The sequence below is a fragment of the Pogona vitticeps genome, chromosome 4 (assembly GCF_051106095.1).
Source record: "Pogona vitticeps strain Pit_001003342236 chromosome 4, PviZW2.1, whole genome shotgun sequence".
In the NCBI taxonomy this organism is placed as follows: domain Eukaryota; kingdom Metazoa; phylum Chordata; class Lepidosauria; order Squamata; family Agamidae; genus Pogona; species Pogona vitticeps.
The window spans coordinates 40,196,358-40,223,087 of record NC_135786.1 but is presented as its reverse complement, the minus strand read 5'-3'; the positions used below and the strand labels follow the sequence as shown (position 1 = coordinate 40,223,087).

General features: G+C 40.9%; 1 protein-coding gene across 4 annotated transcripts in view; it reads right to left on the bottom strand.

Annotated features, from left to right (window-relative positions):
• TRIM33 (tripartite motif containing 33) overlaps positions 1–26,470 on the bottom strand; it is a 113,573-nt gene extending 87,103 nt beyond the window's left edge. For all 4 annotated transcript variants that reach the window (XM_072997151.2, XM_072997152.2, XM_072997153.2 and 1 more), the window contains exon 1: positions 25,842–26,470. In XM_072997151.2, the coding sequence (XP_072853252.2) occupies positions 25,842–26,361 (520 nt within the window). In that variant the 5' untranslated portion in view covers positions 26,362–26,470. The remainder of the gene's footprint in view (positions 1–25,841) is intronic.
• Between the last annotated feature and the right edge of the window lie 260 nt (positions 26,471–26,730).

Below are 26,730 nucleotides of genomic sequence, written 5' to 3'. Positions count from 1 at the left end.
TATAGTGGAGAGTTCCAACTAAACGCAATCCACCTGGAGTAGGAAACGGCAATGCCACTCCAGTATCTTTGCCAAGAACGCCCCATGATCAGAAACAAAAGGCTAAAAGATATGACGCGGGAAGATGGGCCCCTCAGGTCGAAAGGCATCCAACATGCTACTGAGGAAGAGCGGAGGACTAGTACAAGTAGCTCCACAGCTAATTAAGTGGTTGGGCCAAAGCCGAAAGGACGCTCAGCTGTGGACGTGCCTGAAAGTGAAAGGAAAGTCCAATGCTGCAAAGAAAAATAGTGCATAGGAACCTGGAATGTAAGGTCTATAAACCTTGGGAAGCTGGAGGTGGTCAAACAGGAGATGGCAAGAATAAACATCGACATCCTGGGCATCAGTGAACTAAAATGGACAGGAATGGGCGAATTCAGCTCAGATGATTATCATATCTACTATTGTGGGCAAGAATCCCGTAGAAGGAATGGAGTAGCATTCATAGTCAACAAAAGAGTGGGAAAAGCTGTAATAGGATACAATCTCAAAAATGATAGAATGATGTCAATACGAATCCAAAGCAAACCTTTCAACATCACAATAATCCAAGGTTATGCACCAACCACCATTGCTGAGGAGACTGAAATTTAACAATTTTATGAAGATTTACAACACCTTCTAGAACTGATACCAAAGAAAGATGTTGTTCTCATTCTAGGGGATTGGAATGCTAAAGTACGGAGTCAAGAGATAAAAGGAACAACAGGGAAGTTTGGCCTTGGAGTTCAAAATGAAGCAGGGCAAAGGCTAATAGAGTTTTGTCAAGAGAACAAGCTGGTCATCACAAACACTCTTTTCCAACAACACAAGAGGCGACTCTGTACATGGAAATCACCAGATGGGCAATATCGAAATCAGATTGATTATATTCTCTGCAGCCAAAGATGGAGAAGCTCTATACAGTCAGCAAAAACAAGACCTAGAGCTGACTGCGGCTCTGATCATCAGCTTCTCATAGCAAAATTCAAGCTAGTTCTAGTTTATTATTATTATACGGTCATAGACCCGAAAATACAAAAATAAGCACATTATATAAAATATACAAAATAAGTAAATTGTTAAAATATATCAGCAGTATAAAACATGAGTCATGTACTTGTCTTATTATAACATTTTACGAATTCTTAAAACTGTGAATAAAAACTTAGCCACCGACTGTGTTATTAATTGGTTCTCTCCGGACAGCAGAAACTTCAGGTAGTCTCTGGGAGGTATACCAGTACATTTATACATTATTGGGTAGAGATAATGGTTACGTTCAGATCTATATAAGGTACATTCTAAAACGGTGTGTGCCAAGGACTCAACTGTTTGTTCCCCACAAGGGCATATCCTTTCTCTATAGGGAATGTTATTAAAGCGCCCTTTTAACAGGGCTGAGGGAAAGCAGTTAAACCTAGCCCTTGAGAAGACAAAATGATACCTTGGTACTGTGATTTGATATAGATAATTTGCTAACTTGGGAAAGTTAAAATTTAAACCAAAGTGCATTGGTGAGCAGGTCCTATCTGCACAAGCTAGTGAATACTGGAGATCTATGTCTTTAATGTGTTGTACAATCATTGACTTGGTACTATCATAAGGCTGATTCAGAAAGAAGTCCATTGAGAAGCCTAAAAGATGTGATTTGTCAGTAAATCCCTTATGCCATGAGCTGGCAAAGACATCTTTTTGTAAATAGTATAAATACCTACTAGTTGTGGGAGCATATACCACCTTCAACCAGAATCGGAATGCATACAGCCAAGCTTGACATTCCACCAACTGAAGACCAGCCTCCAAACGCAAAGCAGCTGAAGAGGCACACCTTGGCATGGCGAATAGGAGTCGCAACGAGTTTGACAGAACACTTTCAACTGCGGGATTGAAACTATTTATCCAAATTGCAATACCATATAGGAGCTGTGCAATAATTTTGTACTTAACTATTTGTAAAGCAGCAGGGATGAACTGCCCACCCTGGACATAGTGGTATCGTCTAAGAACTTTGCTTGTGTTACTAGCCATCTGCACTGCAGCTTGTCTATGGTGGGACCAAAAGAGGGTACGTGAGAAGACAATTCCCAAGTATTTAAATGTTTTAACTTGCTCTATATGCTGGCCCTCAATAACCCATTCTTTAACTTTACTATGTCTAGAGAAAGCCATTATTTTGGTTTTCTCAAAGTTAATTGTTAATAGGTTGTTCCTGCAGTAACTCATAAATACATGCAGAATTCGTTTAAGACCAACTTCTGATAGTGACATAATAACTGCATCATCTGCATATAGTAGTAAGGGCACACTGATTTTAGCTAATTTCCGGGGGTGAAATTCAGGTGCTGTGCAGCTTTTAGAGAGGTCATTTAGGTACAAATTGAATAATGTGGGTGCCAGAATACAAATTTGGCGAACCCCTCTCTCTACCTGGATGGGGTTTGATAGATTCCCATCTACTCCACATCTTACCCTAACTGTGGTCTGCTGGTAGAGGCTTCTGATAAGATATAATAGCCTCTTATCAATCGAAGAAGAGTAGAGTTTTTCCCATAATTTTACTCTGGGTATTGAGTTGAAGGCAGACTTTAAATCTATAAAAGCTGCAAACAAGCCATTCCCATAACAGCCCATATACTTCTCTGCAAGGTGATTCAGTACTATACAGTGGTCAAAAGTGGAGCGGTTCTTCCTAAAACCAGCCTGTTCATTCCCTAAGATATCCTCCTCCTCAATCCATGTGATTACGTTATTATTGAGGTATCTAGCATAAAGCTTGCCTACAATTGACAGAAGGCTAATTGGTCTATAATTAGAGGGTTCGTCTTTATTCCCCTTCTTATAGTATGACTCCTCTAACCAGGAGTATGGAATTTGCCCCGTGTTATTAATGAATGTAAATAGATGGGATAAAAGGGGGGCCCACCAGTCAACATTGGTCTTCAAAGACTCTGCTGGTATTAGATCGGGTCCCAGTGCCTTCCCTGGTTTTAGGTAAGCTATTAATGGCCTTATTTCATTTTCGGTTACTGGGTCCCAGTTTGGCAATTTGTTTAGATGTAAAGATGTGGAGTTAACAGTTTGTGAGGGTTTAGTTTCCTCAAATATTTTGGTAAAGTACTGTTCCCATATATTCGCTGGGATGCTACAGCAAGCTGGTCCTGTTTGAGCACCTAGTGCTCCAGAAACCAAGGCCCAAAATAGCTTAGAATCTTTGTTTAGCACAGAGTCTATTAAGATGTTCCATTGTTTTTGAATTGATTCTTTTTCTGGGCAATCAGGGTTTTGTATTGGTTTTTAACTATGTAGTACTCCTGGGGCAAAGCTGCCAGATTCTTCTTCCTATACTGCATGTATATTTCTCTAAGTTGTTTTTTTTTTAAGGGAGCATTCCTTATCAAACCATTTATAAGTGTACCTTCCCGGTTGTTTATGGGTGTAAGATTGTTTTGGGCTTAGAACAGATTGTATTATTAAAACTAGGGAGTTGTAGTTTGCCATGATGGAAGCCAAAGTAGATTAGGTAGGTGCTATTATTAAGTTTCTTAATTTCTCACTGAGAGGAGATTTTAAGAAACTGGAGACTTTTACATTAACTTCATCTGTCCAGACTAGACGTTTGTATCGTACAGATAAGGCATTGTCACCTAAATGGTGTTCAGGGGGGAGATGTATTGGGTTAGAAAGTGACAAGGTTAAAAGTAGGGGTAAATGATTGCTATCTGTTCTATGTCCGACAGAGAATTTCTCAACCAATCTGGTTAAAGATGGAGAGATTAACATGTAGTCTACCATACTACTATCCCTCCCTGATACAAACGTAAATTCTGCACAATTATCAAACAGTACATTGCCATTTACAATATAAAGAGTAAGATGTTCTACCATCCGGGCCAGGCATACCCCACTATAATTGATCTTCAGATCTTTTGATGTTCTATAATTCATCAGGGTGCGGTTCTCTATAGAGTCTGTGCCCCAGACATTGGAAGAGTAAAGGATGTCATTATTCGGTCCAGTTCTTGCATTCAGGTCTCCCATAAGTATCACATGTGCATTGGGGGTTATGGATTCTAAATTTGTAATATAAAGTTCCAATTGGTTCCACATCTGAGTTATTTGATTTTTGGAAGACAATGGAGGAATATATGCATTGATAATCAAATAAGTGCTTGACCTGATAACAAGTAAGGCAGCCATAGCAATTTTGTGACAGGGTGGCAGCCATTTAACCCTAGCTTCCAAAGCAGTAGAGAACATTAGAGCCATCCCTGCTTTTGGGCGACCCTTTCCACTGCTAGGAGCTGCATAGCTATTAAGCACCAGATAGCCATTCAAACTAATATTATCAATGCTCCAGGTTTCCTGTATTGCAAATATATCATGTAGTCTTAAATAATCAAGTATTCCTGGGTCATTCTGTCTGGAGGCCCAGCCGGCTATGTTCCATGAAATAATTTTCAATAAGCAGGTCCTTGGAATTGGAGCTGTCTTTTGAGCCTCAATCTTAACATCTGGGTATTCAACAACATTTCCATGCAGCTGGGTAATCTGGGGGTTCCAGCTAGTTTTCATGGTGCTGGTGATTAAGCGCTCTGGCTTGTTGCAACTGCTATTTGGTCAGTACATAAAGTTCCAGGTGGGTCTACCCTCATAGCTGCTATAATCCCACCACCAAAAATGGTTTAGAACTTTGTGGCTAGCCTGATTAAAATCAGCAAGTTGCAGATTTTCTCTGTAGTTAGCAGAATAATTTGTATTTCCATACTTATATGTGGGTCTCTTATAGATTCCCTTTCTTTTCTTAGCTGTTGCATATCTGTCTCGTATCAGCACTGGGATTTGTCTGCTGTTGTTTCCTTCCACTTCATTGCTGTACACTTTGGCTGTAATCCTCTCCGAATTTCCATTGTATGGAGAGTGTGTATCTGACAATAACGTCTTTGAGGTCTGTTTGGTAGTTTGTCTCTTCTTCTGAACAGGTACTTCCCCTTTCTCTGCTGGTGGCTTTTTGGCTTTTCCCCCCAGTTTCAGTGTGTGCTGTTGATTTCCTTCTTTTGCAGTCACTTCTCTTGCTTTTCCTTTTCCTTGCTGCGGAGGTGTTTGGTCATCTTTGTTCCTTAGGTCATTCTGTGTTACATCTAGCATTTGAAATAAGGGTTTAAAGTCCATCCTTCTCCCTTTTTTGGTACGAAATATGAAATCCTTCTTTTCTTTGTTGTTTTTGTTAGCCTTGCAATTTGGTTGTCTTATGGAGTAAGTTGAACTTTTTTTTTTTTTTGAGCTTTTGTCTTTCTTTTTAACTTTGGACTTCACCTGTTCCTCTCTAGTACTACTTTTGGGTATGTTTGGTATAGTCCCTTCGGTGATGATTTGGGGTATAAGGCCTCATTCACTTTATCTAGTTCCGGTCTAGAAGGCAAAGACCGACCCTGATTTGTCTGTGTGACACAAGAAAGTAGCTCTTCATAGGAAAGGCTAGTGATTCTCTGGAGGGTGTTAGGTGATAAATTAAAATTTTCATCAGCATCTGCCCACAAGGGGGCATTTGGTTTTTCATTGTGTCCAATAGGATCATCTGTAGGTGGAATAATCCTTACTTTCATTAAATCAGCCAGACTTGCCAGCAGGTCTTTTATATCCTTTACTGAGTCCCTTATTTCCAAGATAATATTTTGAGGGAATTGAGTACCTCCTTCCAGTAGGGTTGGAGATTGATTACACTGGGACTTATTATATGTAGCCAGCTTTGGTCCCTGTAGTTCCTTGTCTGTACTCTCGTCGAAAATAGGGAGCTTTGTTAGATATCCAGCTTGGGTGTTATTATGTTCAACGGACACTTCTACAGGGGTAGCCTTGTTGCATGGAGGAGATGTAAGGTATTCCATTCTCAGCCTGCCAAAATCCTCACTTGAAAAGCTGTTTAAGTGACTTTGTTCCAGGAGATGTTCTTGATCAGCGACCATATTTGATAAATCAATGATTGGGCTGCATGGCCCTTCTTTGCAATTTGATTTTTGTCTCCAAGTGTAGTCTGTCATCTCAGTTTGCCTCCTCCTTCGTTGAGTTTGGTTATCACTCTTGCTACTCTGAGGTTTGTCCTTTAGTAAATGATCTAAAGTTTCAGTGTAGTTGCACTTCTTTCTAAGTTCACTAACACTTTCTAAGTTCACTAATGGACATTGGAGTACATCTCAGCACCTGTTGCAGCACTGGGGGAGATAAAGTTAGGTCAAGTACTTGATCAGGTGACTCATCAGTAATTAAAATAGGTTCTTCCATTCTCTGAAGATTCTCCATGAGTTCTGGTTCCTGCAGGTATAAACTTCCACTCAAAGGGTGGAGAGCATGGGTTGCACGGTTACAGTCTATAGGAGCTGTATGGAAAACTTCCTAGCCCCCGTAAACACTTTAGCATAAACTATTAAAGGTCAGGTTATTCTGATTTGTTCCTTGGAGGACTTTAACTCACTGTGAGCCAACTGTAAACCGACGGGGACGACAAACCGAGGCCCCCACTCCAAAGGCAGACGGACTCCCCTCAGACAAAGCAAATGCTTCCTCCTGCAGACCTGACTCGGTAGGTGCTTGCTATCTGCAGTAATGGTGTTATTTGTCTTCTGTTTTCTTCCCAAGGCTTCAGTCTTGTAATTGCATAATACAAAGTCAACAAGTATTTCTAATGTCTCTCGGCAGCTCCAGCGGTCATTATCTCTGTGTTTGCTTTTGCCAAGGTTAAAATCACGCCTCCGGAAAGTAAAATAGGAGCTACAACTAAACAAAAGCAATAAAACCATATACAATTATATAAAATAAAAATAAAATAAAGATAAAATAAGATAAAATCACTGCTGTTTAGCCACGAGCGTGCTGCCTGGCTCAAAATTCAAGATTAAATTGAAGAGAGTAGGAAAAACCACTGGGCTACTCAGGTATAATCTAAACCAAATCCCTTACGAATACTCAGTGGAAATGAAGAACAGATTTAAGGAACTTGATTTGGTGGACAGAGTGCCTGAAGAACTTTGGATAGAGGCTCGTATCATTGTACAGGAGGCAGCAACAAAAACCATCCCAAAGAAAAGGAAATGCAAGAAAGCAAAGTGGCTGTCCAACGAGGCCTTACAAATAACAGAGAGGAGAAGGGAAACAAAATGCAAGGGAGATAGGGAAAGCTACAGAAAATTGAATGCAGACTTCCAAAGAATAGCAAGGAGAGACAAGAGGGCCTTCTTAAATGAACAATGCAAGGAAATAGAGGAAAATAACAGAAAAGGAAAAACCAGAGATCTGTTCAGGAAAATTGGAGATATTAGAGGAACATTTTTTGCAAAGATGAAAATGATAAAGGACAAAAATGGGAGGGACCTAACAGAAGCAGAAGACATCAAGAAGAAGTGGCAAGAATATACAGAGGAATTATATCAGAAAGATTTGGATATCCTGGACAATCCAGACAATATAGTTGCTGACCTTGAGCCAGACATCCTGGAGAGTGAAGTCAAGTGGGCCTTAAAAAGCATGGCTAACAACAAGGCCAGTGGAGGTGATGACATTCCAGTTGAACTATTTAAAATCTTAAAAGATGACGCTGTTAAGGTGCTACATTCAATATGCCAGCAAGTTTGGAAAACTCAGCAGTGGCCAGAGGATTGGAAAAGATCAGTCTACATCCCAATCCCAAAGAAAGGCAGTACCAAAGAATGCTCCAACTACCGTACAATTGCACTCATTTCACACACTAGCAAGGTTATGCTCAAAATCCTACAAGGTAGGCTTCAGCAGTATATGGACCGAGAACTCTCAGAAGTACAAGCTGGATTCCGAAGGGGCAGAGGAACTAGAGACCAAATTGTTAACATGCGCTGGATTATGGAGAAAGCCAGAGAGTTCCAGAAAAATATCTACTTCTGCTTCATTGACTATGCAAAAGCCTTTGACTGTGTCGAACACAACAAACTATGGCAAGTCCTTAAAGAAATGGGAGTGCCTGACCACCTTATCCATCTCCTGAGAAACCTATATGTGGGACAGGAAGCAACAGTTAGAATTGGATATGGAACAACTGATTGGTTCAAAATTGGGAAAGGAGTACGACAAGACTGTATATTGTCCCCCAGCTTATTTAACTTATATGCAGAATACATCATGCGGAAGGCTGGACTGGAGGAATCTCTAGCTGGAATTAAGATTGCCAGAAGAAATATCAACAACCTCCAATATACAGATGATACCACTCTGATGGCAGAAAATGTGGAGGAATAAAAGAACCTTGTAATGAGGGTGAAAAAGGAGAGTGCAAAAAAACGGCCTGAAACTCAACATCAAAAAAACTAAGATGATGGCTACTGGTCCCATCACCTCCTGGGAAATAGAAGGGGAAGATATGGAGGCAGTGACAGATTTTACTTTCTTGGGCTCGATGATCACTGCAGATGGAGACAGCAGCCACGAAATTACAAGACGCCTGCTTCTCGGGAGGAAAAGCAAAGCGTGCTGCTTATAGCGATGACAAATCTCGACAGCATCTTAAAAAGCAGAGACATCACCTTGCCGACAAAGGTCCACATAGTCAAAGCTATGGTTTTTCCTGTAGTGATATATGGAAGTGAAAGCTGGATCATAAAGAAAGCTGACTGCCGAAGAACTGATGCTTTTAAATTGTGGTGCTGGAGGAGGCTTTTGAGAGTCCCCTGGACTGCAAGGAGAACAAACCTATCCATTCTAAAGGAAATCAAACCTGAGTACTCACTGGAAGGACAGATCCTGAAGCTGAGGGTCCAATAGTTTGGCCATCTCATGAGAAGAGAAGACTCCCTGGAAAAAACCCTTATGTTAGGAAAGTGTGAAGGCAAGAGGAGAAGGGGACGACAGAGGATGAGATGGTTGGACAGTGTCATCGAAGCTAACATGAATCTGACCAACTCCAGGAGGCAGTGGAAAACAGGAGGGTCCATGAGGTCACGAAGAGTCGGACACGACTAAACAACAACAATATTAACAAGATAATCCTAATGACCGCAATCAGGAGACTCTGGAGGGTGTTGCGGTGCATACCTAACAATCCATCTCCAAGAGTCATGCCACAGGTCACACACACACCAAAAGAGAAATCCTAAAACAGCATCAGATGAAGAGCAAATTAAAATCCAGGATTAAAATTACTGCACATTTGTTAGCAGCACTGCATTTGTGCAAGTGTCAATGGTCCTAGAATCACCTGGGATTCTGTAGACTGAAGGGCAAACAAAAATAATAGAAGAATCTTTCAAAGATGGCTCACATGGCACAAGAATTACACAACTACATTTTTAGCAGTAATTTCCCAGATATCACATCTTCTATTCTTCCCTCTACTTTTAGAAATGTTAAGATTACACATTATAAATGCTTACATCCATTCAGTAAAAGCTTCCGAGTTCTCTTCAGATCACTTCTGTAAGTCTTTCAATGAAATAAAAGCTGAACAAAATATTAAAGTTACACACAAATGTCGTCTAGTCGTTTAGTCGTGTCCGACTCTTCATGACCCGTAATTCAGAACACAAAGGACCAAAAACCAGCAAACATATTTTAAAGTAGAGACAGAAAATATCTGCAAATTTAGAAGCCACTTGAAGAAAAACTAACTTTACATCTGTCTTCTCTTTCAAGGGTGAAAGCATAAGTCTTTAGGGAATATATTAATATATGCAACACTTATTTTCACAGAAAACTTAAATTTATTTTACTGATTTATCAATATAAAATGTTTATCTGGATAAGAACAGGCTTGCTTCCACTCTGTCTCCACCACACTAGAAGAAAGGGTAGCCAGAAATGAACAAGCAACAAAAGCCGCCCCAGATGCTCCTCATAAAGACAGCAGCGCCTGCTTGAGACAGAAATGCATTTTGGATGTCAGTGTTGCCTACATCTACAGCATACAAAGAAATATTTCTTCCAATTCTGAAGATTTCACATGACAGACATTACTACATAATTTTACCCTTGTAACATCAAATCAACTGCCACAGAATGTGGAATGGGATTTCTTAAAAATGAAATAAAAAACAAAGATGTTCTTACTTTAATTATCAGGTTCAACACTTGACTCCTAAAAAGAGCTTCTTAAAAATGAAGGATTCACTTGAAAAATGGGAACATGAAAATGTTATGGGTTTTTGTGTGTGTGTTTCTCTTTTGTTAATCTTTCCTTCCCTTCACTCAAATTGCCCAGGAATTTTTCCTTTTTTGCCTTTGCTGCCACTGTATGCCTCCTGGTCACACTTGCTCTTTTCCTTTCTGCTCCTTGTGTCACTGCTGCTGCTCTGTGCTGTGCCTGCCCCACTCTTTTCCTTCTCTCAGCCCTCACTGGTTTCCTTAGGGGTTTTTCTTGGACTTGTGCCAGAAAAAAATGTCAAAGCAAGAAGAAACAACATGACTCAAAAGAAGCATTCCCTTTCACGGTCAATCAAAGGAGTAATGCAATAAACAAAACAAAATTAAAGAAGCATTCTTGAAAGAAACCAAAGCAAAACAGAAAGAAACATTTCTGCCATTCACATCCCTAGTTGTAGTAGATAAGATTAGGATTCAGGAAATCTGGGTCCAAATCCCATGGAAATTCTCTTTTCTGTCTGTCTGTCTGTCTGTCTGTCTGTCTGTCTGTCTGTCTGTCTGTCTGTCTGTCTCTGTTTGTCTGTGTGTGCACACGCGGGCGTATATCTCATATACCCCAAGACACAACACATACAGCATACAATTTTATATCCTTACTGAAAATAAGTCCATGATCAATATTTAAAAATAACAAAAAAGATCAGTATAAATGAACGCAAGATAATTGCCATGTTTACCTAACTATACCATGCCACATGTTCAGTATATTTTGAGCAAATATCAAAATTTTGTCTCAACTGTAAATCATCGATGCAGCCATTAAAAAGCTGCAATTAAATCACTAAGGCAGGTGCTGCTGATCAGCAGAAAGACAGGCTCTCTGATACAGTTTTAATTTGTTCTGAAAGGGCTGTGTCAAGGATTTTCACTTGTCTTTGGGGTGCTCCAGGTCAAAATGGTAGCCTGCCACCGGGAAGCCTCTGTGTGACTTCACACTTTTCACTCACAGCTCTTCCAAAATGTCCCTTGGGAATCCAGGCAAGCTCCACTACATCCCAGAAGCTTAAGTTAACTAGAAGTTGCATTGCCTCCATCAGGGAATTACAAATCCAGTAACTCTCTTACTCCTTGACTAATATCAATCCTGCAAGAGAAGCCAAAACCAAGGTGTTTTTTTTTAAATGAAATAACTCCAGGGAAATGTTACCAGAGTGGACTTGATTTAAATCAAATTCCTATAAATTATGGTTTAAATAATTATTTAAATTTTAAAAAATAAGACTTTTGATTATTTAAATAAAAAACATTTTTATTTAAATTGTGGTTTAAATCAATTTGATTTTTTTAAAAAAAGAATTGATTTTTATCCATCCTGATTTTAGCACAGCCTATTTGAGACATAGTTAGCACAGCTATATTTCATTTTGAACCAAGCTTTTTCCCATCCACTTGCCAGCAAAGAATTTAACTTCACCCATCCACCCATCCATCGCCTTTCTCCTCAAAAGGAACCAAGGCAGCTTACAGTGTTAAAAACAAATAATGTAAAAACTGAAAGGGAAGGGGGGGGGAAATACAATAATAATAATAAAAACAGCAGCCCTACTCTTAGGCCCCCAGTCACTGAGAAAAAGCATGCCTAAAGAGAACAGTCTTTGCTTGTCTGCTGAAGGAAAGCAAAGAGGGGGCTGGCCTAGCCTCCCATGGGAGGGAGTTCCATAGCTTGGAAGCAGCAAGAGAAAGCCCTCTCTCATATCTTCACCAAATGCACCTGTAAGGGTGGTGGGACAGACAGAAGGGCTGCTCCTTGTGATTTTAAAGTCTGGCCAGGTTCATGAACGTGGACCCAAGTTGTTAGGGCTTTATAAATCATAATCAGCACTCTGAACTGTGCCAGGAAACAGATTGGCAGCCACTGGAGCTGTTGTAATAAAGAAATTGTATTATATGCTCCCTGTAACAAACACCAGTGAGCAGCCTGGCTATAGCACTTTGGACAAACTGAAGTTCCCAAACACTCTGCAAAGGCAGTCTCCCATATAGCACACTGCAAAAATCTGGATGAGATGTAACTGCCGTGGTGCCTCGACTTACGAACTTAATCCATCCCAGAAGATGCTTCTAAGTCTAAAAGTTCATAGGTCGAATCAGCATTTCCCATAGGAATGCATTGAAAACCGATTAATCTGTTCTGTCTTTTTTTGTTATGTGGAGGCGCCGTTTGTAAAACCGGTTAATCCATCCTCTACCACTAGGGGGAGAAGATTTTTTTAACCTGAAATGACTTAAGTTTAAAAAAGGGCAGGAAAGGAGAGGGGAACCGAACATCTTTTAAACAAAACACCTTTAAAACCAAGCAGCTTTAAAGCAAACAAAGCACCTTTTAAACCAATTTTTACATTTTAAAATTATAGTATCAGGCAGTACCAGGCAGTCCAAAGTCCATTTCCTGCTTCTGCCACGTTTTTTGCTAGGAAGTCGAACCTCTGTTTGCAAGTCGAAGCAAAATTTTGCAAATGGAGCTGTTCATAAGTCGAAATGTTTGTATGTAGGGGCGTTCATAAGTTGAGGAACCATTGTACATGTCACTATGCTCTGATGAGATATCTCAAGAAACAGGTGCAGTGGAAACAAAGTCTTAATTGTGCAAATATGCTCCTGGCCACCACTGAGACCTAAGCATTCAGGCTCAGGAACAAACCCGGGAACATATCCAAACTTCACAACAGTGTTTTCAGTGAGAGTTTAATGCCATCCAACACAGGCTAAAAAAACCCTATTCCCTGATCTGTCTTTAAACTGACCAAGAACACCTCTGTCTTGTCTGGATTATACTTCAGTTTACAGTATTCACTTTCATCAACTCCGTTTTTAATACCAGATACTCATGTAGAACCAAGACACATCCTTGAAATTAGATGGAAAGGAGAGATAAGAGTTGAACATTATCTGCCTATTGATGACTCCCAAACTCCAGACAACTGTGTTAAATAGCATGGGAGACAACATGGAACCCTGAAGGACAGCACAGGCCAACAGCCAAGGAATCAAACACAAGTCCTCTATCACCATCTTTTGAGTTCTCCCCTCCAGAAAGAACCAGAGCTACTGCAGAACAACGCCTCCAAGTTCTATCCTAAAGAGATGGCCCAGAAGAATACCACGACCGATGAAATGTCAAGCAAAACCAACACAGACATATTCCCCTTGTCCACTTCCCGGTGTATACACTAAGGTAACTAAACCAGAGGCTTGTAACATTGTCCAGACAGAGGCTTGTAACACTGTCCAGGAGGCAGCAACAAAAACCATCCCAAAGAAAAGGAAATGCAAGAAAGCAAAGTGGCTGTCCAACGAGGCCTTAGAAATAGCAGAGAGGAGAAGGGAAGCAAAATGCAAGGGAGATAGGGAAAGTTACAGAAAATTGAATGCAGACTTCCAAAGAATAGCAAGGAGAGACAAGAGGGCCTTCTTAAACGAACAATGCAAAGAAATAGAGGAAAATAACAGAAAAGGAAAAACCAGAGATCTGTTCAGGAAAATTGGAGATATTAGAGGAACATTTTGCGCAAAGATGGACATGATAAAGGACAAAAATGGTAGGGACCTAACAGAAGCAGAAGACATCAAGAAGAGGTGGCAAGAATATACAGAGGAACTATATCAGAAAGATGTGGATATCCCGGACAACCCAGACAATGTAGTTGCTGACCTTGAGCCAGACATCCTGGAGAGTGAAGTCAAGTAGGCCTTAGAAAGCCTGGCTAACAACAAGGCCAGTGGAGGTGATGGCATTCCAGTTGAACTATTTAAAATCTTGAAAGATGACGCTGTTAAGGTGCTACATTCAATATGCCAGCAAGTTTGGAAAACCCAACAGCGGCCAGAGGATTGGAAAAGCTCAGTCTACATCCCAATCCCAAAGAAAGGCAGTGCCAAAGAATGCTCCAACTACCGTACAATTGCACTCATTTCACATGCTAGCCAGGTTATGCTCAAAATCCTACAAGGTAGGCTTCAGCAGTATGTGGACCGAGAACTCCCAGAAGTACAAGCTGGATTCCGAAGGGGCAGAGGAACTAGAGACCAAATTGTTAACATGCGCTGGATTATGGAGAAAGCCAGAGAGTTCCAGAAAAATATCTACTTCTTAAATGAACAATGCAAGGAAATAGAGGAAAATAACAGAAAAGGAAAAACCAGAGATCTGTTCAGGAAAATTGGAGATATTAGAGGAACATTTTTTGCAAAGATGAAAATGATAAAGGACAAAAATGGGAGGGACATAACAGAAGCAGAAGACATCAAGAAGAAATGGCAAGAATATACAGAGGAATTATATCAGAAAGATTTGGATATCCTGGACAATCCAGACAATATAGTTGCTGACCTTGAGCCAGACATCCTGGAGAGTGAAGTCAAGTGGGCCTTAAAAAGCATGGCTAACAACAAGGCCAGTGGAGGTGATGACATTCCAGTTGAACTATTTAAAATCTTAAAAGATGACGCTGTTAAGGTGCTACATTCAATATGCCAGCAAGTTTGGAAAACTCAGCAGTGGCCAGAGGATTGGAAAAGATCAGTCTACATCCCAATCCCAAAGAAAGGCAGTACCAAAGAATGCTCCAACTACCGTACAATTGCATTCATTTCACACACTAGCAAGGTTATGCTCAAAATCCTACAAGGTAGGCTTCAGCAGTATATGGACCGAGAACTCTCAGAAGTACAAGCTGGATTCCGAAGGGGCAGAGGAACTAGAGACCAAATTGTTAACATGCGCTGGATTATGGAGAAAGCCAGAGAGTTCCAGAAAAATATCTACTTCTGCTTCATTGACTATGCAAAAGCCTTTGACTGTGTCGAACACAACAAACTATGGTAAGTCCTTAAAGAAATGGGAGTGCCTGACCACCTTATCTATCTCCTGAGAAACCTATATGTGGGACAGGAAGCAACAGTTAGAATTGGATATGGAACAACTGATTGGTTCAAAATTGGGAAAGGAGTACGACAAGGCTGTATATTGTCTCCCTGCTTATTTAACTTATATGCAGAATACATCATGCGGAAGCCTGGACTGGACGAATCCCAAACCGGAATTAAGATTGCCAGAAGAAATATCAACAACCTCCGATATGCAGATGATACCACTCTGATGGCAGAAAATGTGGAGGAATAAAAGAACCTTGTAATGAGGGTGAAAAAGGAGAGTGCAAAAAAACGGCCTGAAACTCAACATCAAAAAAACTAAGATGATGGCCACTGGTCCAATCACCTCCTGGGAAACTGAAGGGGAAGATATGGAGGCAGTGACAGATTTTACTTTCTTGGGCTCGATGATCACTGCAGATGGAGACAGCAGCCACGAAATTACAAGACGCCTGCTTCTCGGGAGGAAAAGCAAAGCGTGCTGCTTATAGCGATGACAAATCTCGACAGCATCTTAAAAAGCAGAGACATCACCTTGCCGACAAAGGTCCACATAGTCAAAGCTATGGTTTTTCCTGTAGTGATATATGGAAGTGAAAGCTGGACCATAAAGAAAGCTGACTGCCGAAGAACTGATGCTTTTAAATTGTGGTGCTGGAGGAGGCTTTTGAGAGTCCCCTGGACTGCAAGGAGAACAAACCTATCCATTCTAAAGGAAATCAAACCTGAGTACTCACTGGAAGGACAGATCCTGAAGCTGAGGGTCCAATAGTTTGGCCATCTCATGAGAAGAGAAGACTCCCTGGAAAAAACCCTTATGTTAGGAAAGTGTGAAGGCAAGAGGAGAAGGGGACGACAGAGGATGAGATCAATCTGAATCAAATCCACCCTGCTTGCCCTGGCCACATCCCCATTCCAGACGTCAACTAAGGCAATGGCTCTCAACCTTTTTAACACTGTGGACCGGTTGGGGAAGGCGGGGCAGCACTCACGTGCATGTGCAAAAGGGTGTGTGTGTGCTCATGCACGTAAAGGAGCAGGGGTGCTCATGCAGGTGCATGCACACACTTGTGCACATGCGCAAAGGGCAGGGGCACTCAAAGGGACACTTGCACACATGCATGAAGGGGTGGGGGTGCTCACATGGGGGCACGTACACTCGCACACATGCATTAAGGGGCTATGTGGGAGGAATGTGTGCGGGGTGGGTGGGAGATCTGTCTCCGTGTCCCTGTCCAGGCCACGGACTGACGCCGGGCCATGGACCAGGGGTTGGGGACCCCTGAACTAAGGCTTTGACAGTATCGCCAACTGAGGTAACAGAAAACTCCCAAGAGCCATCAGGAAACCATTGGATCCATCAGCCAGCTTCCTTGGGTGGACTGTCTTAGTCATTTCCCCATCTCTGCAGAGGCTCCGATTTCCAATGAACCTAACCCTTTCAGCTAGTGATCTGTCCATCTAACATCTCTTCCAGCACAGATAACCATGACTAAAACCCTGTAGTATGGGTGTGGCTACATACCATTTGGGACAGACCATGGTCACGAAATCCTGAGCCACTCCTGACAAAGCTATCTCAGCATAGATATTGAAATTCTGAAGGGGACTCCAGTGTCACTCTGGCTAGCTCAGAAAAGGAGACTGTTTAAGAGCAAGGTCGATGGTGCATCAGTTTTCCAACAACTACTTCAAAAATAAACACAAACTTGGGAAATAGGGAAGCATGGCTCCTGGTGAAGGGAACAAAATCTCAACAGACCCCTGCAATTCTGCCTCCCTGGCCTCTAAATTGTGCCTACTGCAACACAGAGAATACTGGTGAACAAAATTGAATGAGATGGACATCTTTAACTTTATCCAACCAGATCTTGGTAGTACAAGTGAGATTGACATGCTCATCCAGAATGAAATCCTGTATAAAATCTATTTATTGACCTAGCATTTAGCAGCATTATTTTATAGACTAGAAGGCCTGAAGCCAAGGCTATCCAAATTATATGAATTTGGGGTTAAGTTGGGACAAACAAATGTTTTATTTTTTAATAATAAACAATAATCTAACAAATAAAAAGACAGAAAAGAAAATAGTAACAAAAACCCAAATTCGAATCAAAACTCATAATACATCCAGTATTCCCCATCAATCTCAGGATTTTTTTCCCTTTTAATTTGCATTACATAGGTAATGATGTCTCATCATAATACAGGTGTGATCAAATTTATAAATTAACTTTGAAATTGAATATGTTGACAATGGGCACCTTCTCATTTCTCCCCAAATCCAAATGGCTGGCAACATGTCAAATTTCCCAGGATTTCAAACTCTTCCCTACCAGCCTACTGGTGTTTCAAAGGAGACTCACCCTGGTTATCTAGCTAAGGTGCTTGAACTTACACTTTGTTATTATATCTATGAAGATTCTCAGTCATACTTTGGTATGACTGAGAATAATACTTTGGTATTACTAAAACCTTTTCAGATATTCATCACCTGTTGTGCTATCCATTACAGGTTCAGGTTCATAATCCTGGAGTTCTCCTTCACGGTGTATTGTCCCTGGACTCCCAGGTGCAACAGCAGAGAGGAATGCTTGTGTACAACTCCACTTTGGTCCATCAACTACAACCTATTCTGAGCTAACCTTGCTCGGTAACAGTAGTTCCATACAATATGTAGCAGCTAAGCTGCTAACTGCTGCATGGCACTGAGACAATGTCAACCCAATATTGAAAGATGTGTGATTGTTGCCAATTGATTTTTAGGCTCAATTTAAAGTACTGGTTTTAGCACCAGAACAACTTCACTGTTTTTGAAAGTAGGAAAAGGCCAGAGAAAACAGTGACTGAGGTAAGTAAAAGACTGCAAGTGTGTTAACTACTTGTATTTTTAGACCCTCCTAGAATTTTGTCTGGGCAATTTCTGGAGAATTCTGGGGGTAACAGTCCAAAAATACCCTATTTCCCTGAAAATAAGACCTAATCTGAAAATAAGCCCTAGTATGATTTTTCAGGATGCTCGTAATATAAGCCCTACCCCAAAAATAAACCCTAGTTAAGTGAAAGCCCGCCCTCCACCACTGTACAGCACCCAGAAGATGACATGACTATATTTGAATAAACGTAGATTGTTGTACATGAAAAAAATAAAACATCCCCTGAAAATAAGCCCTACTGCTTTTTTGGAAAAATTAATATAAGACCTTGTCTTATTTTGGGGAAAATATGATATAAAGGAGCACACTCCAACTATAATCTATTTAAAAAGTGAAAAGTGGTGTCAATATTTGAAATGCTGTATGTATATGGTGCTAAAATACAGCAAAGAGGGGGTATAGAAAAAGTTGCCCTGAAAATGAAAATATTGTACATCTAAAAGTACAGCTTTCGAAATTGTTTACTATAGTGTATTCTCAAAGACTTTCATGACCTGGATCCGATGGTTGTTGTAGTATTTTGGGGCCTGAAAAACCTTCAACAACCATGTTTACTATAGTACTGCAAAAACGTTCTTTAAGTGTATCAAAATGATTAGCTATGGCCAAACAAGGTCAATGAATCATAAACATCCTGGCAGCTGAATGATGTTTTGGTTAAGATTTGTACATATAAAAGTGTGTGTGTGTGTGTGTGTGTGTGTGTGTGTGTGTGTGTGTGTGTGTGTGTGTGTGTGTGTGTGTGTGTGTGTGTGTGTGTGAGAGAGAGAGAGAGAGAGAGAGAGAGAGAGAGAGAGAGAGAGAGAGAGAGAGAGAGAGAGTGAAATACAGTACTGTATTAGGGTTTGAAATACAGTATTTGATGCTACAGGACCATGATGATACAAGCTCTGCAAAAATGTATCAATATAATGACAACTTGCTGGATTGTAGATTACAAGCAACTAGAATTATAATATATGCAACAACAATACAATTTCCCATTGAAAAAATATTCTTGGATTTTTAAGTATTTGTGATTACAAGACCTGCAGATAAGGTTTGTTTATAGTTAGGAGGAAAGGAAAAAAACTTGGTTAAGAACTTTAAATATAGGGAGTTAAGACACACACCGAGAAGAACTCATAACATCACAAATCCACAGCCACTTTGGGCAGCAGACATCATAGAACAACAATCATATAGCAGCACAGCAGCAGGCTTCGCTTCCAAATGCTGGCAATAATAATCAGCATGATTTCCCTCCACAGCCTTTAGCTGATTTGGCTGGGTGAGTGTTTAGAATTATTTCCAGGGAGTTTGTAATATGCTTACAGGCCAAGAACTTGTTCTCTTCTAAATATTCTTACCTTTAACAACTTTAATATTTTAAGAAACATATTATCTGTCTTTTGTTTTCAATGTACCTCAAGCAGAGCGCTAAATTTAGGCCAGTTCTTCCTAAATTTCTTAACCTTTTAACTACTTAATTAAACCATCATTTCTAAGGATATGAGATTAAAGAAATTGCATTCTTTATTGTAACCATACAGGTGGCCATGCAAGCTAGTAAAAAACATCTTCTGTGTAAGTTAGATAATGTACCGCATCGTTTCACAATTCCTCTCCCCCATCAGGTGTGAAAGTACAGATAATAATACATAATAAATACAATAAGGATTATGACATATGCTAAAAAAAGACCAATATTAGCATGCAAAGTTAATCAGGTACAACAGAGGGAACTCTGATGTTCAACAGAGCATTTCAAAAACATTTAATAAAACAACCTCAACTTCCATCCCTATCAACAAATTACCAAGTAGCAAACATTATCTCTGGAAACTAATGTGAGCTCTATCAGCCTGAGAAGGGGCTATGCTATGATTGTCTAACTAGTTCACTGCCCACAGTAGAGATTGTTGCTCCTTCAAATGAGCATGACCACATTTACTATACAGCTGAGCCCTCTGGGGAAAAGCAAGCCATATCACCATTGGTTAACACAACAGCCTGAAATCAGTTTTTCTGTCTTACTTCATACAAGCACTGTGCTATATGCATCAAAACACAAATATTCTTCCTGTTCACTATTTCCAACATTATCTTCAGCTTTTATTCGAACCTCAGAACTCCTACCAATTGCTATTAAATGCTGGCAAATCAGACTCAAAGTTCCGTACTGAGAACACAGAAACAGTCTCTTAAGAACTAGATAAGCTAATTTATTTGTAAGATTTCTAAAATTTCTGCTCATGACTCCACAAAGTGAATGCTCTTATGAACTAGAGCTACCACACATAAGCCATGCTATACAAAAATTTATGTATTTGGTACAAACACAAGACAATCATTCTATTTGTAAAATATACCTTAGACGGAGTCTCCTGCTACATTAAATCCCTTACTCAGTCTAAAATGAGGCTCTAATTATATATCCAATAATTTTGGTCACAGCAAATCCTGAGTTACATTAAGACTAATTTACTCCTTAATAAGAAACATCTAGATGCATAGCAAAAATAGTATTACTCACTGTTCTAAGTCTTTGTTATTTGAAATCTACACAGAATACAAAGGGGGAGGAACCATTCCGCACAATGAAAGACAAAATAACATGTCTTTACCCAAGAACAAAATATCAGGATAACCAAAATACTGGCTGAAATCCTGTTGCTTAGCATAGTAAGTCACATCAGAGTAGACCCAGTGAATCATTAGGGATTTGGTGAGTCAATTCCTCCATACGTTCCACTGATACAACTGGTATGATCTAGCTGGAAGATTGTACGCTATAGTAAGTTATAATTAGAGTTGTCCCATTTGAATCAATGGAACTTACAAAGAAACTGACTCACCAAATCATCATTGATTCAATAGGTCCACTCTTGTGTGACTGGCCATGCTAAGCAATAGGATTTCAGCCTCTACAGTAGTGCTTCGCATTACGACATTAATTCATTCCAGCGAAATCATTGTAGAACGAAAATGTCGTAATGCGAAAAGAAAAAGCCCACTGAAACGCATTAAAACCCATTTAATGCATTCCAAAGGGCTTGAAATTCACCGTCCAGTGAAGATCCTCCATAGGGTGGCCATTTTCACTGCCTGTGCAGCGAGGAATCAGTCCCCGAAAACAGCGGGGGCCCATTTTGTTTACCCGGCGGCCATTTTGAAACCGCCAATCAGCTGTCGGAAAATCATCGTTTAACAAAGAATCAGTTCCCGAAGCAGGGAACCAATCATCGCAAAGCGAAATCCCCCCATAGGAAACACCATTTTGCGATCGCAAAAGTGATTGCAAAAACTTCGTTGTAATGCGGTTTTGTCGTTAAACGGGGCAATCGTAAAGCGAGGCACCACTGTATATGTTTCAAGCCTAAAAATTACAGGTAGTTTCTGCCTTGAAATCCTGAGCTGAAGAATGAAGTTGAAAAACCTAAGTAATTACTGATTACTGCTGACCACCTTTTCCTAACAGAGGCTTTGCCCTGTTATTAGAGTAGAAATTCAACAGATTTAACTTTCTCTATCTCCATGAGAAAACAAATGGCAACTTCAACTTGTCCCTTTTATACCATCTGCCGAAGATGCAAATACTCTACCAGAAGAGGAAGAAAGGACAACCATACTTCTCTATATAAGTTGCACATTTTGAAAGAGATACACCATTTCTTTCATTGTTGTGATTTATGAAAGAAGCATACTTCCATATTCATCTACCCATGAACCCACTTGCAGTGCCATGTGCTCCCTCACACAAATACAACAAAGCTACAATTAGAAAACTTAATGACTGCATCTAAATATGACATTAAATCAGTCTTCTCCAATCTAAATGCATGGAGCAACAATCCCACCATATGCAGACAACATACTATGCTACCTCAGAATGACAGTTGTAATACAATATATATTTAATGTGGCAAAACCTACATTAAATATTTTCTACTATATGAAAAAGTCTACCACAGCTTAGTGATGCATAAATGATTCTGCTCTCTACTTCTTAAAGAGGTGATCTGAAGCATTTATTTTTGTTTTAATGTAACACTTCAGCATTCTATCTGAAATGGGAAAAGTTAAAATAAAATCTATCTACAAGTTGGCTAAAACAAGCCAACTTCAAACTGTTGTTTACTGTAGCTTTCCTGGACAAAGAAGAAATTAAACTAAACACTGCTTCTCTAAATTTAAACACAATCAATTGAAGCTAGCTGAAAATGAAATGGGTGTTTCCAAGGTCCTTCTCACAGCCACACTATAGGGAAAAGAAAACAAGGATGAAAAAGTCTTTCACATAACGCTGAACAACATTTCAGGAGTAACTAAAATCCTGTTGTGCAGTTATGCAAAAGATGTAACTTTAGGAAGCAAAGTGGAAAAAGTGAAGTCTCCACAGGCATTTTGTTACACACTATATCAGATGACTCGGCATGTGACTGGTATTGCCTATGTAAATTTGTTAACTTTCCCCAATTCGCTTCCAAAAGTTACAAGTCTTTTGCATAACTGCGTATTAGGATTGCAGTCACTGTTCCTGAACGAGGTCTTTGAATTTCAGTACTTTCAGGCTCCAAGCCTAGCAAATCATGTCAGCTCAAGCCTCAAGTACACAATTTAGAGTACAGTATTTGTATGTTTCATTCATAAAACTTATCAAAAGAGTACTACTCTAGTTAACATTCATTCCATTTTCAAAGTCTGAAACCTATCTAGTTATTCAAAATGCATGTATTAGAACATTTGTATATATTACAACATTTTCTGAAATTAACAATTAATGTAAATATATTTATTAGGTGGTATAGCACAGTGGCTGAGAGACTGCAGTATAACAGAGAAAATCTCCAATGTGACAATCACTTCAGGCATGAACTTACTAGACAATTTCAAACAGCAATTTTCTTAACTTCTTACCTTACCTACATCATGAAGATACTGTAATACTGATCCCCCTTAGATGACTGGTATAAGATTTAAGTTGCTTCAAAGACACTACTGATGTTACCACTTTTGTGTATTGTAATTCTTTCTATATAATATATAACCGGCTAAATACTATACCCATGTCGTGCCAGGATTTAGAAAACCCAAGTTCAAATCCTCAGTCAGCCAAGGTCATTGAGTGACCTTGGGCCAATAACTCTCTCTTAATCTGATGTACCTCACAAAGCTGTTGTGAAGATAAAGTGGGGAACAGAACAACCAACTACACCATTTTGAGTTCACTGGAGGCAGAGTGAAAGGTAAATATAATAATCAAACTTCAGAAATACTGGATATGATGATACTTCATACAAATCACTTTTAGTAAAACAGCACTGCAACAAAGTGCTGAAATGCAACAAAGATGGTTAGAAAAGCCTCAGCAATTGTAGAAATAGTACCTGTAAAAGGGCAATATATCTTACCAAAAAAGGACATATCTTCACTGTCTTTCACCAAAAATTTATATTAGAAATATTTTCCCAAATGAAAGTTTTCTAGAAGAAAATAATTCATATTTGAAGAGGCTATCCACTTTATGAAAGAAAATGCAAGACAAATGACCTTCAATATCCACTCAATATCTGCTTCAAAAAATGTAAAAGAAAACGTTAATTCTGCACTGTACATATTATGTACTTCAGAGCCTCTGACTCTAGAAAAATACACAAACAAAAAACCACAGTTGAGCCCGCTCAACTACATTTCAGTTTCCCCTATATTTTCCATCTTGAAGTACTTATAATCTGTCCATTTTTATTCCAAAACTTCCGTGTATTTGGTTGCCCTACCATATACAGTGGACCCTCGACTTACAGATGGCTCGACTTACAGACTTTTGAGTTACAGACTTCTCTGGCCACAAAATTTAGATTCGACTTGCAGCCGGAGAATCGACTTACAGACCAGAAAAAAACCAAAATGGAACAAAAATAGAATAAAAACTGCCAGTTATGGGATTAATCGGTTTTAAATGCATTGTAGGTCAATGGAGATTCGACCTACAGACTTTTCAACTTGCAGCTACCGTTCCAATATGGATTAATTCTGTAAGTAGAGGGTCCACTGTATGTGATTCCAAGTATGGTGTAATACATAGAGTGATGGACTAGGACTCTAGAGAAGAGGGTTTGAATCCCCACTTGGCCATGGAAATTCAGTGGGGGAGTGGAACTGGCAAAAACCACTCCTTAAATATCTTACACCGAAAGCCCTATTACGGTTGCTATAAGCTGACTTTGACTTAATGGCACAGAACATAGAAACCATATATGTATTGAAAATAACAGGCGTAGTGAGGACAAAAGTGAGCAGTACTGCAGAGAGCAACAGAACTACAGCTAGCATTATTAAAAAAAAAACCTGCATAAGGTAAAAGTGAATTGTCCCACTATTAACTCATTAAAAATAGTAAAGAAATTTAGCAGTTTGTCAAATATCATCACATTTCAAGAGCTGCACTATACAGGAAAAAAAATCGTCCAATACTACTCTGTCTGATTAGCATTATTACTTCTAACAACTTTTTAAAAGACCAGACTGACCATCAGTCTTGATTTCTCATTGGCCCCTTAAAAGGATGAGTCTAGTACTGGCAAATCCCCCAGCAGCACAATTTTTTCCTGAAAAACATCAAGCCACCAAAGTGAATAATGTATTGAAGCATGACAGGAGCGGTTCAGGGGAGAGACTGATTGAAGAACAAACTTATAACGTAAGAAGGCAAGGGATTCTACTGAAAACTGCAAAGTAGAGGGAAACTAGTTCCAACCTGTCAGTTAACACCAGTAAGAGGGAATAGGGCTAGTGTGGACAGAACTCTTGGTTTAGAAATAGATTTACAATAGGAGAGGTGAAAGACAGATTGAGACCCATTACTAGATTTCTGGGTGTCATGCAACATACCAGACATAAAGCTAAACTAGAAAAGAAGAGTTATGCACTTCCTTGAGCAAATGGGTGGAAAAAATGGCATACAAATATATAAATAAATAAAGCAAAACTGATTCCTAACTGTTCAACAAGATGACTCTCCCCTTAAACTATACAGTTGAACTAAATAACACTGAGCATGGGGAAGTAATAATCCAGCATCATATGTTGCAATTAATGACTACTGGTTATGCAGAACTCTGGTACCCCAACCAAATTCCCATTGTCAGAATGATTTCAGTTTACGTGCACTATGCTGCAAATGTTGGAGTTCAAAGTTCGATGAAGTGGGGAAAAGGAACAGAAATACTGTAAAAGTAAGCCTGACAGGAAAGCACGCTGGCTAGAAGATTAAATCTTTTATTCTGAAGGAGATTTTACACTAAAAAAAATGTTATCTTGGAAATTCCTTGTCCATTCTCTGATGAGTAAAACTGTCTAAATTTGGACTGCTAATTGGCTTTCCATTGAAAACACATCTCAGAGGTCTGAACACCTATGCTAAAAGAAAACATTCATGGCAGATATGTATACACTTTCTCCACAACTAACCACCCAGATACATTTACCATTCTCTGATTGATGCTCCAAGGGGAGATTTTACAAAAGACCACCTATGGCAAGATGCAACACCTCATTCACACACAACATCCCTAAGGCACCACACCTGCATTTCCTCTTCCCTCGAGAGCAGCCATCAACAGAGCCATCCAGCCACTGCAACACTCTCAAGCTGAGCTAGTGATCTCCACTGCCCTACTCCAGATCTGTTCCAGAATCGCGTGCAGGAGTATCCTAACAGCCCGTGCATCTCCACTTCTTCCCTTTGCTCAGCAGCACCCTTTCGGCTACATTCACCCCGACCACAAGCAGCGTCCCCCAGCCAGACCACCACCACCACCACCACCCCAACGCCCACTGCCCACGCCTGCGGCCTCTCCCTCCACTCACCCTGCTGAATGTCCCCGTTGGCGCCGCCAGCCACGGGCACATTGAGCTGGCGCTCGGGTTCCGGCAAGCAGCGGCGGCAAAAAGAGTGAAGGCACGGCAGCAGCTTCGGCTCGGCCTCCCGGCTCTGCAGGCTCTGCGCGCACACTGCGCAGGTGTCCAGGAGCGACAGCGGGCCCGGCGCGGCGCTAGAGAGGGCGGGGGGCGCGGGGCTGGGGCCCAGGGGCGCCGGTATGGAACTGGCGGCTGGGCCTACACTCACCGCCACCGCCACCGGCGCCGCGGCCTCGGCCTCCCCGGGGCCCTTGTCCGGCGCTGCAGCCAGGACCACCGCGGCGGGGCTCTCCCTCTCCTCGGGCGGGGCGGGGACCGGAGGGGACGAGGATGCTAGGGTCGCCGCGGAGGTGACAACGACAGCGGGCGCGGCGGTGGCAAGCTCGGGACCACCCCCGGCCGGCCCGACTTCCCCGGCCCCCTCCCCGCCACCGCTGCCGCCGCCTCCTCCTCCTTTGTTTTCCGCCATATTTCCTCCTTTGAACCCGACTCCCCGCTTTGCTCACACACCAGACCGCGCATGCGTCCGCACGTACGCCATCAGCTTGCGCGCGCGCCGCCGAAGCACATCTGGCACTGAGACGACAGGGAGAGAGCGCGGGGCCGGATGGGCGGGGCCGGATGGGCGCGCGCTTAGAGGCGGGAAGGAGGGACGAAGGCCGAAAGAAGGCTTGTCTCCTCTCGCCGCGGCGGGTAAATAGGATGGCGTGGATATCGAAGGAGCGCGAACGTACGTACGCGCGCACCGTGGTCTCGGTCATAAATATGAAAACGGCGCAGTCGCAGAAGCGTCTCAGTCTTACGGGGAGGATCTTGGAGGTTTTGGCGGTTTCTGCGT